Below are 14,685 nucleotides of genomic sequence, written 5' to 3'. Positions count from 1 at the left end.
TCTTTATGAACTCAACTATTAGTCTTGACTTGTATGACACAATAAATTGTCCAAACTATAATCTAATCCTCCATGACACTTCACATTTTAAATTGTTAAAGGTAAGTGACAGTAAATGAAAGTCTGTGTTTTGTTATATAACAGCCTGTAGTTTTCTTACCTGGATTCATGGGGGCTGTTCTAGTGTGTGTTGGCCCTGTTAGATGTGGGCCAGCATTATCTGGGGAAATGTGGTTATTGTTTGAGTTTGGCCCTGCACGGTTGTGATTCTGTATGGGAGGCTGATTATGGTGGGGGTTATGATGATGGTTGTTGGGTACATTGTTGGCATTGCCAGGGACTGGTTTGCCTTGCATCCCAGGGTTATTCCTGTCCCAGAGATTGACTGTCTTGTTGTAAGTGTTTGGGTCACCCCATGCTGAGGTACCGTCATCGATCTCCATTTTTCGACGGATGGAGGGTGGAGAGGGTTCCTCCCATCCAGTAGGCTCTCCAGTGTGCTCAGGTTTAACACCTCCACCATTTCCTCCAGTCAATCCAGAGCCACTTTGCTTCACAGTGCTAAGGCCTCCCCAAGAACCCATGCTTGCACTGCCATTATTGCCATTGGTGCCCTGTTGAGGCTTGTTATTCCATCCTTGTAATGGCACACTGGGGCGTTGTGCATCTCCCCAGTTTCCACCTACTGCCGGGGCAGGCTTACCCCATCCTCTGGAGCCCTCATGCCAGCCTGTTCCTTCTGCCTCCCAAGAAGAGCTGGATGGGCCATTTTTCTTGCCATCTCCAGTTTCACCCCATTCTCCTCCAGACCCACATTCTCCACCAGGTCCGTTGCCCCATCCATGAGTTGGTTTGGGCCCCTCAACCCACCCCTGTGGTTTGGCCTTAGAATGACTGTCTTCCCAGGTAGGAGATTTCTCCTCAGAACCCCAAGTCTGACCAATCTTCTGTAGGTTACCACTTGGACCTACAGGTGGGTTACTGCCCCAACTTCCAGGACCACTGGAACCTTTCTTGTTGCTGGTTGGATCTGCCCAACCAGAGCCAGCCTGTGGTGATTGCATGGCTGTACCCCAGCCTGATGCAGGTCCAGTACTGGGGCAGGGGCTGTCATTCTTGCCCCCAGAGTCAGGTCTTGATGCAGTGCTAGAGTTTGGGTTGGCACTACCAGACGATGGCACTGGTCCTGCACTGACTGTTTTTGAGGACGAGCCCCAGGCTTCAGTTCCAATGTCATTCTTGCGGTTGGAGCGTGCAGCTTCTTCTGTCTCCCAAGTGGTGTGCTGGCGCACAGGTGTCTGTCCCCAACCAGTGTTGCACAGAACCCTGGGATCCATTTCCTGGACAGGTAAAACTGGAGGGGCCTCATCCCTTGGTGAATGATCCCTGTGAGAATGGCATTCCATGCTGTCACTGCTTCCCTCACTGGCTGGAGCATTGGCCACACGGACCCAGGAATTGAGCTGCTGCTCTTGGGTGGGAGAGGCTGAAGAATCCCATCCTTTGGCTTCACTGTTGGAATGCTTACCCCAGTCTCCAGTTGAAGCAGCTTGTCCCCAGCCAGCTGTGCCTGAGGCCCCTCCCTGTCCCCAGCTGCTCGCGGAGTCCCAACCAGAGTTTTTTGAGCCACTAACAGACTTGGCATCTCCATTTCCCCAAACAGGTTCCTCCTCTCCATTGACCTGTGAGGTTCCTCCTGGAGATTGAACAAATGAGCCCATGCCTGTAGGGCCAACCCCCCAGTTAGGCAGGCTGTTGCTAGGGCTTCTGGGCTCCTGATTAGTGTGATTTGGTCCATCAGTGTTAAGGTTCGGAGGTTCAGAGCTGAAAGACACATTCGTGGATGGGGTGGAGTGTGGCTGTGAGGAGTCACTGGGCACAAAGCTACACCATGTGGTGTTGCCATTGCCACTACCACCACTACCTGCAGAATTTCCATTGGCACCACCTATACTGCCACTGCTGCTAGAGCCCTGGCTGGACAGAGCACCCGGTGGGCTACAGAGATTAGAAGGAGGGGGGTTGTTTCCTCCAGAGCTGCAGCCACCCATGCCGGTCCCTTTGTGTCCCAGAACTGGCCAGGCAGAAGGGTTGGCATTGGGGTTTAAGTTCAAGTTAAAGTTGGAGGAGCCCCAACCCCTGGCTCCCATTGATGTGCTGGACACTTCATTCTTCACTTCCCCTCCAATGGCAGGAGATGGGCCAGTGCCCCAGCCTCTGCTGGACCCACCCTGACTAGAGAGCAGACCTCCTGAGTGGCTGGCATTGGCTTTGCTGGGGTGATTGGCAGAGAAATGTCCTTGGTGGCCAGCTCCTGTGGCCATGCTCATGCTTCTTGTGCTGCTAACGCCACTGATACTTTCAGTGTCCAAGGGGCATCCTGCAGAAGCGTGGCTTTCTTTGCATGAAATGGAAGGCCACGCCTCAGTATCACTCTCGTCAATAATCAGTGGATCCCAGCTACCGCAGCTGTTGGTAGAGGCTGTAATGGTACTGCGAATGGGGGGTAAACTCTCATACTTGGCTGCCAGGCCACTCTGTGGGGGCAGCTCTATGGAAGAAAAGGATTGAGAGAGAGAGAATCAATTTAATTTAAAAAATTAAATACAATGCCAGTAATGTGTATTAATTTTCAGAATCTAAAAATAATATAGGAGGACATAACAAGACACATCTTCACAACAATGAAATAATATCTTTATCACTCTACTGTATATTCATACATTGATCCATAAGTTATTTCAATTTATATGAATATAAATTCACTTAAATATTAAATCACTTTTGAAATGCAGAATTAATCTTACAAATGCAAGTTCTCAAAATAGATCATCATTTGTTTGATAAAAAAATATTTCCTTTTAAGACAGGTTGTGAACTGTATTTCCATTTTGTTCTTTCAAAAATGATAGCTAGGGTTGTAACATCAAAAATGAAATAAATGCACCAGTGACTGCATGAAGCCATAATTTTCCACTGCTGTCACGAAAAAAAGCCTTAGCTCCCCAAATCACAACAATCTTCCTCTGCTGGTCTGACAGATTACAACCACAGACTTCGCTTTCAAAGAAATATGCTCATTCTAAATCAGACACATTGATAACAACACTGAAAACAGTGCAAATGCCTACACACACGGATACCACAATCCTGTTGTGATTAGTTGGCAAATGCTGTACAGCTTCCTGACACTGGATCAAGTCTGTTGTTGTTTTTGCGTGGCTTTGCATTCGCAGGCATGGCTCAGTCCATGTCAGATCTGAGCAAAGCAGCAGCGCTTGTTCACACCAGGCTTTTCTGTCCCTAACCACACAAAACACACTTTTAACTACAGGTAAGGACATTGTATGAGAGAGAGGGGGTAGTGTGTTTCCAACAAATACTATCTTTCTGTTGAGTCACTGCGTAGTAAAAGAACTACATTTTACATTTTATCAAAACTAAAATAACCCTAAGCCAAAAAAGCTTAGAGCTACCATCAAAATCTTACAGTGTCTTGGTGAAGAAATCTTATCAGATGAGCACAGCCAACCTCTACACTGCATTAATCTCTAACTCACAATATCATAGCTTTAAGGATTTGCATTTTATCTGCAGCTATTTGAATGCTATGACAAAAAAAAAAAAAACAGCAGCAGTACAGCAGAAAGCAATACTGCTGCTGGGGTGGGGGGGTGGTGGTCGCAGAGAAGTGGAAAAGTACCTGAAGAGAGATGTCGCCCGACCATCCTGAGAAAAGCTCTAGGCTGCGTGCAGAGCACTGGCCATCCCTATAACAATATGTCTGCTGCTTGCAAGGCTTCGGAGTCTCATATTTGAAATGCTGCCAAGGAACTGCTGCTCAGTACGTGAGCGACCGCCCCATTCGTCCCACATGGCTTCAGCAGGATCTCATCTCTGTTCCCTCACCCAAGGTATATTTATATCTACCTCTATTCCTGATTCGGAAAGCAGACTCTCTCGATCTCTCGTGAGGGAGGGAAAAGGGGTTGCATTGGAGTTTCAAGATTAACGACAACAGCATTTCGTTGTGCCATTAGGAGGGAGGAAAAACAAAACAAAAAGGGGGATTCCTTTCCTTGTGCGCCTCTTCTCTTTCATGCTTTCAAACTGTCACAAAACATTTAGCCGAGACCATTCAGGCTACAATTAGCTCCGCTGCTTACAATAGAACTCGTTGAATGGATGCACAAAAGCAACCTGGTCTCAGAGCTTAGGCTGTACTGCAAGGAGAGTCCAAACACAGAAACATGTACACACCTCCTTCTTAATGATTTTTAAGTATACGTTCTACTTTTAAAGGGATATTGCACCTTAAGTACAGTCAGTGGTTATATGCAGCTGTAGCTCTGCATACCAGAGGTGCGATCCCAAGTTTTGAAGAAAACTGTGCTTGAATGGTTGTATAAAAACAGGATAAATGCATCAAATGAGGCTCACATGGAGGCGGGCAGGTGGCCAAGGGCTAAATGTCTCTGCAGTGTGTGCCCATGCTATAATGATCAAGGAGTGAGAGAGAATGAGCAAGAGAGAATGAAAACTTACAAAAGTACACCAGCTCCTGGCATCAAGGAGGGCATTGTTTACAAAAGATCCCAGCGCCTCCTATATACACAATACACCAAAGTCCGTGGAGAACAGGCTTTTATTATACTCAAACTCAATGGCAGCTTTTTTCCAGCCAAATATGCAATGATGTAATCAAAGCCTCATTATTGATTATCCTTTTTCTCTGCAAATGACTCTAAAGTGAAAAAACCAAACAAGAACTTATAAACGCTGGATTTAGTTTTCACTACTTAAACAGTTATTGGTTGATTTCGCCTGGGTCTAAATGGAGGTGAACACACTATTTAATTTCTGCTCTATGAATATTGACCACTACAAACATTTATCACAGTGGCACAACTTTTACTTTCTCTGTGCCTATTCTTACTAAAAGGGTATTTACACTTGCTCACTTCATACAGACCAAATATAAATTCCCTCCAATATGCATTTTATGATGGATAGCAATCAGATCACTCAAACTATCTCAGGAGGTGCATACAAAATGGTTATAATGGTGTCAAAATGTAGGTGCCCCAAAATCTACAAGTGATCAAGCATTCATGGATAACAACGCAAACATTAATTTCCATCTATGTGAATAGAGAGTTAAACAGAAACGTTCTCAGACATATTGAAACAAATAGATCTATGAAATCAAAGCTAAACTTAGCTGCCCAGTATTACTATCTTACACAAGTGAACTGTGTTATATTTGCATACAGCATGGGAATTAACTAATGGATTTATATCTGTTTATGGAGACACAAATTATGTGGTCAAGAGTAAATGGAATCTGCTTACCCAATTGGATAGCAATCCGATCAATCAGAGCACATGTAGTGGAACTACATGTGCATATAGGCCTTAAGAAACTGCAGCACTGGCTTGGAAACACTGAAAGATCATGTCCTTTGTTACTTTGACTAGAAGTCTTCCTTTGTCATTTCTAAGTTTCCTGTGAAATATGCAATTTAAAGTTTTTAAAAGTTTAAGAATAAATATAGCTGCAAGCAGCGATGAAAGGCCCAAGCACAACTGGTCCATTTCCACCATGTGACTTTCTGAAAACACTGCAAGGTGGACATGCATTTGACATTATTCTAAACATTTTGAAGCAATTTGAGTACATATAAGAGGACTATTTTAAAGTCTCTTGCAAGAGCCACACTTCCTGCTGCCAGGTAGTGGCACTATGAATGTGACCAAAATTTGTCAAATCCATCTGATTAGCCCCAAAACAAAACATACATATACATTTTGATCTAAATCACACATTGCACACAGGAGATAAGAGACACTTCCTGTTTCCCATTTTTCGCCATTAATTGAATGCCTCTCCATAGCAACACCATTCTAGATATCAAAATCTATTTGCAATTTAGCATCTTCAATGTCTTGGCATAATGCTGTTTAAATGAGGTGACATTCTCATGAATCATCTAGGAGCAGTATTTAAAAGTTCAGAGACTGAAATATTAAAAAAATCTATTTTAATGACTATAATTATTAAAGTTGTAAGCTTGATGAGAACTATATATGTACCAATTTTGGTGGCTTTAGGTGAAAATTGGGGTGCTACAGAGGCCGCCTTACACACCCATGCATACAGGAAGAAAGGAATAATAATGATTAATATGTTGTATATAATAATAACAACAGTATTTAAGATAACAAATATCCTTTTACATTTTACATCAGCAGTGTCTTGACATTATTCTAAAGAATTTTGAAGCAATTAATTTAAACACAAAAGGGCTATTTCAAAGTCTGATAAAATTGCCTTACTTCCTGGTGCCAGTTGGTTGCGCTATGACAGTCACCCATAATAGCCACATAAATGTGATCAGCCCCCATTACTAAACATACAACAGAATTTTCATCAAAATCATACAATGCACACAGAAGATATAAGGAACTTCCTGTTTCACATTTGTGCCATTAATTTATAACATCACCATGGCAACATCAGTTCACAATTTAACATCTTCAATGTCTTGGCATGATACTGCCTAAATTTGGTGCCAGTAGCATGAATCCCCTTGGAGGACTTTTCAAAAGATTAGGGCCTGCAATTTAAAAAAGAAAAGTACATTAAATCTGAAATGTCTGAAATCACATTAAATCTGACTTCCTGTTGGGTGGAGCTAATGACTGTAATTTTGAAAGTTGTCTGGCTTGATGATATATTTGCAATATATGTAGCAAGTTTGGTGACCATAGAAGAAACTGACCCTACCACTTTTGCCATAAAGGTGGTGCTAGAGAGCTCCCCAGCCATGCCCATGTGTTCATTTTTACCCAGGCGTAATGGCTGACAACTCTGATGTGTGTGTACAATTTCATGAAAATTCAAGCATGCCAAGTACCTAAAAAAGGTGAATATACATAAATTAGAATGATGAAATGTAATACGTTGCCATGGCAACACTGTTTAAGATATCAAGAATCACTTTAGAATTTTAAATCTGAACTGACATTATTCTAAAAACATTTGAAGTAATTCAGGTAAAAATAAGATGGATATTTCAAAGTCTGTTAAAAGTGCTACACTTCCTTCTACCAGTTGGTGGCGCTATGACTGTGAACCACAATAGCCACATTAATGTGATCAGCCCGCAAGGCCAAACATTTGGCTCAGTTTTGATGTAAATCACACAATGCAAGCAGAAGATTTGAGACACTTCCTTTTCCCCATTTTTTAACGTTATTTATCGCGTCGCCATGGCAACACCGTTTGATATATCAAAAATTAGTTAGCTAATTAGCATCACCAACATTTGTTACCTGTGACATGAAATCCCTAGGAGTATTTCAAAGAAACAAGTATTTTGAGCATGTATTTTTCAAAACAATCCAAAATGGCAAAAATCCTGTTAGGCGGAGCTTATGATTGTCAGTGCAAAAGTTGTCCGGCTTGATGAGATCTATATGTATACAAAGTATGGTGATTATAGCTCAGAAGGGATGTGCTACAGAGCCCCCCGAACATGCCAATCTTCTAGGTGGTGATACAGAGCCCCCGTTGCAACTTTGCCCAGCCATAATGGCTGACAACTCTGATGTGTGTGAAAACTTTCAAGAGTTTTCACGCATGTCAGGTACCCCAAATTACCGTAATTTCCGGACTATAAGCCGCAACTTTTTTCCCACACTTTGAACCTCACGGCTTATACAATGACGCGGCTAATATATGGATTTTTCCCACTTTCAAATGTTATATATATATATATATATATATATAAAAAAAAAAAACATTCTGTGACGTGCTCACTTTTTTGGCGGCGTGAAGCTTTCATTAGACCAATGAAATTGCCGAACGGGTTAAGGTCAAAACAACTTTTTTTGTTTACTGTTTAGATTAAATCGAGTGCGCTCAAACTTCCCATCATTCTGATTACGGTAGTAATTTTGTCACCCTCACCATGGCAAAGACATGGAGAAACGCATATGATGCTGCTTTCAAGTTGAAGGCGATTGATCTGGCTGCTGCACGGGAGCTTGGTCTTAATGAGTTGATGATAAGACGTTGGAAACAACAGCGTGAGGAATTGACTCAGTGCAAAAAGACAACTAAATCTGAGGCTATTCAACTCCGACACCGAAGGAGATGACTTCAGTGGTTTCAGTGCACAGAACGAGGAAGATAGTGACCAATGACTTTCTTGGTAGGCTACTATTTACTGCAAATGTTTTATTACAAGCCGTGTGTGGCAGCGGGGGCATGGTCAAGCGCCCGTCCGGGAGAGAAAAGCTGTAAGGGCGCTTCCACCTGCGCTAAATTATGTCTAACACCGGTGTCTAATTTCAAGTGCCCTGCTTCACATGTCCTTCTTGGGAAAACTGTCACACGGGCACCAGTGTGACAGTTTTCAGCAGGGCACTTGACGTTCCAGGTAAGGCTTTTAATGGCCACAGTAATGTTTACAATCAATTTTATAAAGTTTCTCAATTCTTCTATGCGCCAACACTAGACTGACGTGTGTCACTCTCTCAGCTCTGTGGCTGCTGCCTTTTTATGCCGCTCTCCCCATGCTTACTGAAATTAGACACCGGTGTTAGACATAATTTAGCTCAGGTATAAGCGCCCTTACCGCTTTTCTCTCCCGGACGGGCGCTTCACCACGCCCCCGCTGCCACACCGTGTTTCGTTAAAGCCTATTTATTTTTGTTACAAGCCGTGTTTCGTTAAAGCCTGAGTAAAGTTCATTTGTTTCAATGTACCGGTAGGCACCTGCGGCTTATAGACAGGTGCGGCTTATTTATGTTCAAAATAATATTTTATTTAAAAATCAGTGGGTGCGGCTTATATTCAGGTGCGCTCAATAGTCCAGAAATTACGGTACTGGAAATCTTGAAAAGAAGAAAAAAAATATAACACTTTCACTTGCAAGAAAACACTTTCTGTGCAAGGGCCCTAATAATACTAATCCTTAGCAGAACAATAGGATCTCCGCACTTTCAGTGCTTGGGCCCTAATAATTCATTAGAAGAACAGAAGGGTCTCCGCACTTGGACCCTAATGAGCAGTGAACCAAACAGATGGGGATGAACAGAAGAACTTGCTTTCTTCTCAAATTGAAAGGATGGAGAGGAGTTACATCCTCCAGTGCATTAGCACTGCATTACACCTTTTGTGCAAGTCCCACACAGTTTTCCATCACCATGACTAAGGGGCAACAACATATTGCCTTAAGATTCGTTTTCCCTGTTTATGAGTTTGTAAGTAAAAAATAAACAGTAGCAGTACTGTTGGGCTAAGAGCAGGGGGCTTTGCTGATGTTTGTCAACTGCAAAGAGGTTTGGTGGTTGAGTAGGAGGGGGCAATGTGCATGAGGGTCTTATGCAACAACCATCAGGCTTGATGTACTACACCACACCTCCCCACATCCCCAGCAGAGGACATGACATCATAAAACAGACAACCCCAGGAGACCACCGGCACTCAAAAGCAGGGGGCGAATCAAACAGATGCAGAGCTAACACTTGACAACAAGTACTCAACTAACTAATCAAAAACAGGCACGACTGAATGGAAAACTAGAATGGAACAAGCAACAGTAACTTTTCAAAAGGAGTATAAAAAAGAGGGTTGCTGCTAGCATGACAAATCCTGTTTTCTTGCACCCAGTGTCTGTATTCTCTAAATGGAAATCAACCAATTTTACATATGACACAAATAAAATTGTTATGCTTAAACTTCTAATAATAATTATTTTATCTCAGCTTTGGACACAACTAATAAATAATCATTATCACAACAATATACATAATTTATACACTAATAAAACTTGCATTACTACAACATTAAATAATTCATTAATATCAAAACTACAATGATAATAACACAATTATATTGAAACATATTATGATTAAGTCTACTATTATTATTACTATTGTTGAAGTAGCTGTTGTTAATAATATATAACGATACAATAATTTTGGGGGCCTGGGTAGCTCAGCGAGTAAATACGCTGACTACCACCCCTGGATTTACGAGTTGGAATCCAGGGTGTGCTGAGAGACTCCCAGGTCTCCTAAGCAACCAAATTGGCCCAGCTGCTAGGGAGGGTAGAGTCACATGGGGTAACCTCATTGTGGTTGCTATAATTTAGTTCTCATCCTCGGTGTGGTGCATGGCGAGTTGTCCATGGATGCTACAACGAATATTGTGAAGCCTCCACACACGCAATGTGGTAATGCTCTCAACAAGCCACATGATAAAATGCTTGGATTGATGGTCTAAGACGTGGATTCGTGAGATTCGTCCTCTACCGCCCGGATTCAGGCGAGTCACTACGCCACCACGAGAACTTAAAGAGCACATTGGGAACTGGGCATTCCAAATTGGGGAGAAAAGGGGAGGAAAAAAAAATCAATACAATCATTTTCATGCTATTATATTTATGCAAAGTTGTTTTGGATCTAAATGGAAGCAAATTTTGCAAATATTGAAGAACTGTGTGATGAGGAGGAGGAAAGGGCGGGCCGTGAGGACACACGGCTTGCCCTGAATCGGGCTAATCAGTCGGGAGGGGGATAAAGATGAGCCAGAGGAGCCAGTTCAAGAGTGAGAAAGCCACATGTGGCCGCTGTGTCGTGTCAAATCAAATCAAATCACTTTATTGTCACACTACCATGTACACAAGTGCAACAGTAGGTGAAATTCTTGTGTGCAGTTCCGAGCAACATAGCAGTCATGACAGTGACGAGACATATACCAATTACAGTAAACAACATACTTACACAACACAATATACATATCAAATGTACACATACTTACACAACACGATAATTATATACAATACACACAATATAGAATACACAATATGCAATACATATTGCATTGCATATTGTGTGTGTCTGTGTTTGCATTGATTTAAGTTAATTTATGTTAGTAAAACTTATGTTGACCGTTCAGACAGTTCCCGCCGCCTCCTTGCCCACCTTACCCCACTACATTGGTGACGAAACCCAGGAAGGAGGAGTGATGCGCTGCCTTCCGGCGGGATTTGGAGGAACCGCTGCCGTTTGCCAGGAAGGGGAGGAGCCATTCCATCTGCCAGGGGCCGGGGGACTCGCTGGCATCCGCCAGGGGAGGAGTGGCTGTCATCTGCCAGAGGGTGGAGGAGTGGCTGAGGACCCGGCGACGATATGTCCGGGGACCGGTGAGTGAGTTTTCTCTCTCTCTGTCACTCCACCTCACTCTTTCCCTCTCTCCTCATCTCTCCCCGGCCTGAGTCGGGCAATGGAGGAGTGTGACTCAATCGGGCTAATCAACCAGGTGGGGGATAAAGATGAGCCGGAGTCTTTGTGCTGATTTGAGTTCATTTGTCATTAAAACGTACGTTGACTGTTCAAGCCTGTTACCACCTCCTCCTTGCCCACCTTACCCCGTTACAAACTGATAACTGATTCATTAGAAAAGTGTGAATATCAGTATAAATATCTCAAACAGACTCTCTATCTGTAAACCAATAAAACAAAACAAGCTGCTTAAAGTAAACTAACGCCTCCCACACCTGCCAAAATCTTTCAGTAACTCACTGTGCTTATTACAGCTCTTTCATTACATTACAACAGCAGCCAGTGGAGCAGGAGAGTTATTTTCATGATGGAGCAGGGCCTCATGCCATTGTCCATGGGGAAGTCCTCATTATAATTCCTAGAGCTGGGCCCTCTTAGCCTGGTCAACTCCACTTCCTGGTCATAACAGTGTTGGCATGGTAGGATGCATACAAATGTGCGTGGGTGTGACAGGAAAAAAGAGCGAGACATAGAAAGTTTGTAAGGCTGGGACCAGTGCAAGAGTTAAGGTCTGTGTGGCGGCTTGGGGAAGAGAACACAGGACTCACTGAGGCAAACAGGCCTATAATGAGCTGATAATTCCACTACAACAGCAGGCCTGTGAGTTGTAATGCACTCCTGCAAGCATCAGGTCACACTGAGCAATGTACCTCAAAACTGCAACGTAAATGCAACCAAGATAAGGTATACACTAGGGATGGTTTACAATGGCTGACTTATATTCTAAAAACTGACAAGTCAATTAGGCCATGTACACACAACAAAGTTTTGGGAGTGACAACCACATTTAATTGGGGGTGTGAAGCCCCTATATTTTCATTCCATGTGTGAACAGAATAAAGGAGTTAGTCCAGCGATTGCGATGATTGACAACTAATAATCGCAGCAACATTGCTGGATCTAGCGCATGTGAAACATTAATGCCACCAGTTAAAACTGTTTTATGTTCATTATTTTTGAGCAAAGAGATTATCCACCAGAGACACAACAGACGTACATAAACAATACACAGCGATTCTAAGCAGCTGTTGTTAAACATTTACATTTACATTTATGCATTTGGCAGACGCTTTTATCCAAAGCGACTTACAGAGCCCTTATCACAGGGACAATCCCCCTAAAGCAACCTGGAGTTATGTGCCTTGCTCAAGGAGACAATGGCCACCACCACTACAGCGTGCACACTCTCTCAGGACTGTAAATGTACATGTTATCCCAAGACCGCAGGGCTGATTAAGGAAACTACAATGGAGAGACAATGGAATATATGAATAAGTGAAGACACATACATCTTTTTGCGTGATTTATTCCAGGAGAAGATGGACACATCTCAAACGTGCTATTGACCACGTCTAGGGATGTCAATTTTCGACAATTGTTAACGTTAATGAATGAAAATCGATTAATTATTGACAATAACAATAATAAACTGTAAGTGGTGAACAGCTTGAAACTCAAAAAATTCACGACACAGTCTTCTTCTATCAAAGCTGTATTAATGCAAAGTTTAATGCAATATATCACAAATGAACTTGCGGTATGTTTTTAATGCATCCATCCATACAGTTCATTATGATGCAGAGAACAGAAAATACTACGCACGCTTCTGGTAGCTGTGTTTCTATTAAGCGTGTGTGAGAGAGTTGAGCAAGCAGATTGTCAAAATCAGTCGATCTACGTCGGTGTAAGAATGTTTACCTTTTTAACTAATATATAATATTTTCTGCACACACTGGATGGCATACATTTAGCCAATACATGTTTTATTTTGCACATTGGAAAAGAACTTTGGGGTAGATGTTTTGTCAATAAAATCTACAATAAAATCAGGCCTTCGTGATCTAAATAGTAATCAGTTGTAAAATAAAAAAAAGGGATGCACTGCCAAACGAGCCCGATCCAAATCCGATAGGGTGTGTTAGTCATGTTTGTTCCTGTCAAGCTCCAAAATTACAAAAGAGAACCATAAAAAAAAAACATACAAATAGTTAATATTACTAGTGCATTTTATTAAAAGCAACTTGAAGATGTGCGATAGCTTTGTGAATCACAAAGGCTGTGTTTAATAAGTAAATATATAATATGCACGTGCAGCACCAGCACGTTAATGGTGTTGCTGTTTACACACACACTATTTTTAGCCTTCACAGCAGTGCGCAACATTTGAACGCTACTCACGAACAACATCTCAGATGTAAACGCTCAATTGTTCGTTTCACTTATAATGTGCATTTAGAATGGTGCCGGAGGTGCATTTACCAGAATTTGAATAAGAAGCTAATTAAACTACTGTGAACTTGCTAACAGACACATACAGGACTACCTGAGCCAGAGGGTTTTAAAGTTAAAGGTGCACGATTGAAATATATTACTGTTGTATTTAAAATTCTAAAAGTCAATAATAATAATAATAATAATGTATTATTATTATTTGTTTACAAATTATAACAATATTGACATTTAATGGGTCCCAAAAATAACTATAAATGAAAAGCGTACTGATATCTAAATTTAACTAAATTGAAAGACCAAACTAAATTGAACAAAATAATAGATCTGAATCCTTCAAAGTCCAGACACAAGTTGAATGTTTTCTGCAAAAAAAAAAAAAACAATAATAAACTACTGAACACTTAGACTGGAATTACTGTTAAATTTGCTACAGCATTATCCAGTAGACTAGTTAAAAATAAACTTTTTCGTTATAGTTCGTACATTTATATTGAAATATTGTGTAGTTAAAAGGTTTACATTTCTTGACATATAATTAGCATCACTCAGTGAGGAATAGATATTCTAAACTGATTAAGAAAAAACAACAACAATGGTATCGGATCGGTATCGGCCAATAGTGATATTTCAGATATCTGAATCGGAAGAGAAAATTGGTATCGGTGCATCCCTCCCTAAAACCTTTGTTCAGAAGGCCTACTTTTTCAGATTAAATGTACAGGTTAGGGCTGCACGATTTGGGGGTAATGTCATATTGCGATTATTGAGGTTAATATTGCAATTGCAAAATAATAAACAAATAGTATTATGAGTCAACTTGCTTGGTTATCCAGGAAAATGCACAAATAGATTACTCATAATGCTGAAATGTGTATTTTTCAACTCAAAACATACAAACTAGCAACAACAACAACAACTATAAATGCACAGTGTTTTCAAATTAATATATTTTTACAAAATTAAATAATATTTTTGCATTACTGCAAACTTGTTATTTTCTCAATATTACACCAAAATTAAATAGAACAATAAATAAGAACATACAAATCACGAAAATAAGATCGTCCAAACAAGATTGTCATGCTCCCGTATTATATT

General features: G+C 41.4%; 1 protein-coding gene across 2 annotated transcripts in view; it reads right to left on the bottom strand.

Annotated features, from left to right (window-relative positions):
- LOC127652731 (trinucleotide repeat-containing gene 6C protein-like) overlaps nucleotides 1–14,685 on the bottom strand; it is an 84,114-nt gene that overhangs the window by 20,247 nt on the left and 49,182 nt on the right. The window contains exons 1-2 of one of the 2 annotated variants that reach the window (XM_052139061.1): nucleotides 3,704–3,803; nucleotides 161–2,551 (exon numbers count right to left, since the gene is read on the bottom strand). In XM_052139061.1, the coding sequence (XP_051995021.1) occupies nucleotides 161–2,551; nucleotides 3,704–3,728 (2,416 nt within the window). In that variant the 5' untranslated portion in view covers nucleotides 3,729–3,803. Of the gene's footprint in view, nucleotides 1–160; nucleotides 2,552–3,703; nucleotides 3,804–14,685 lie in introns of those variants that run through there. The other variant, XM_052139060.1, reaches the window with a different exon arrangement.

Source organism: Xyrauchen texanus, chromosome 12, assembly GCF_025860055.1.
Source record: "Xyrauchen texanus isolate HMW12.3.18 chromosome 12, RBS_HiC_50CHRs, whole genome shotgun sequence".
In the NCBI taxonomy this organism is placed as follows: Eukaryota; Metazoa; Chordata; class Actinopteri; order Cypriniformes; family Catostomidae; genus Xyrauchen; species Xyrauchen texanus.
The sequence above is the reverse complement of the archived record's forward strand: the minus strand, read 5'-3'. Positions and strand labels throughout refer to the sequence as shown.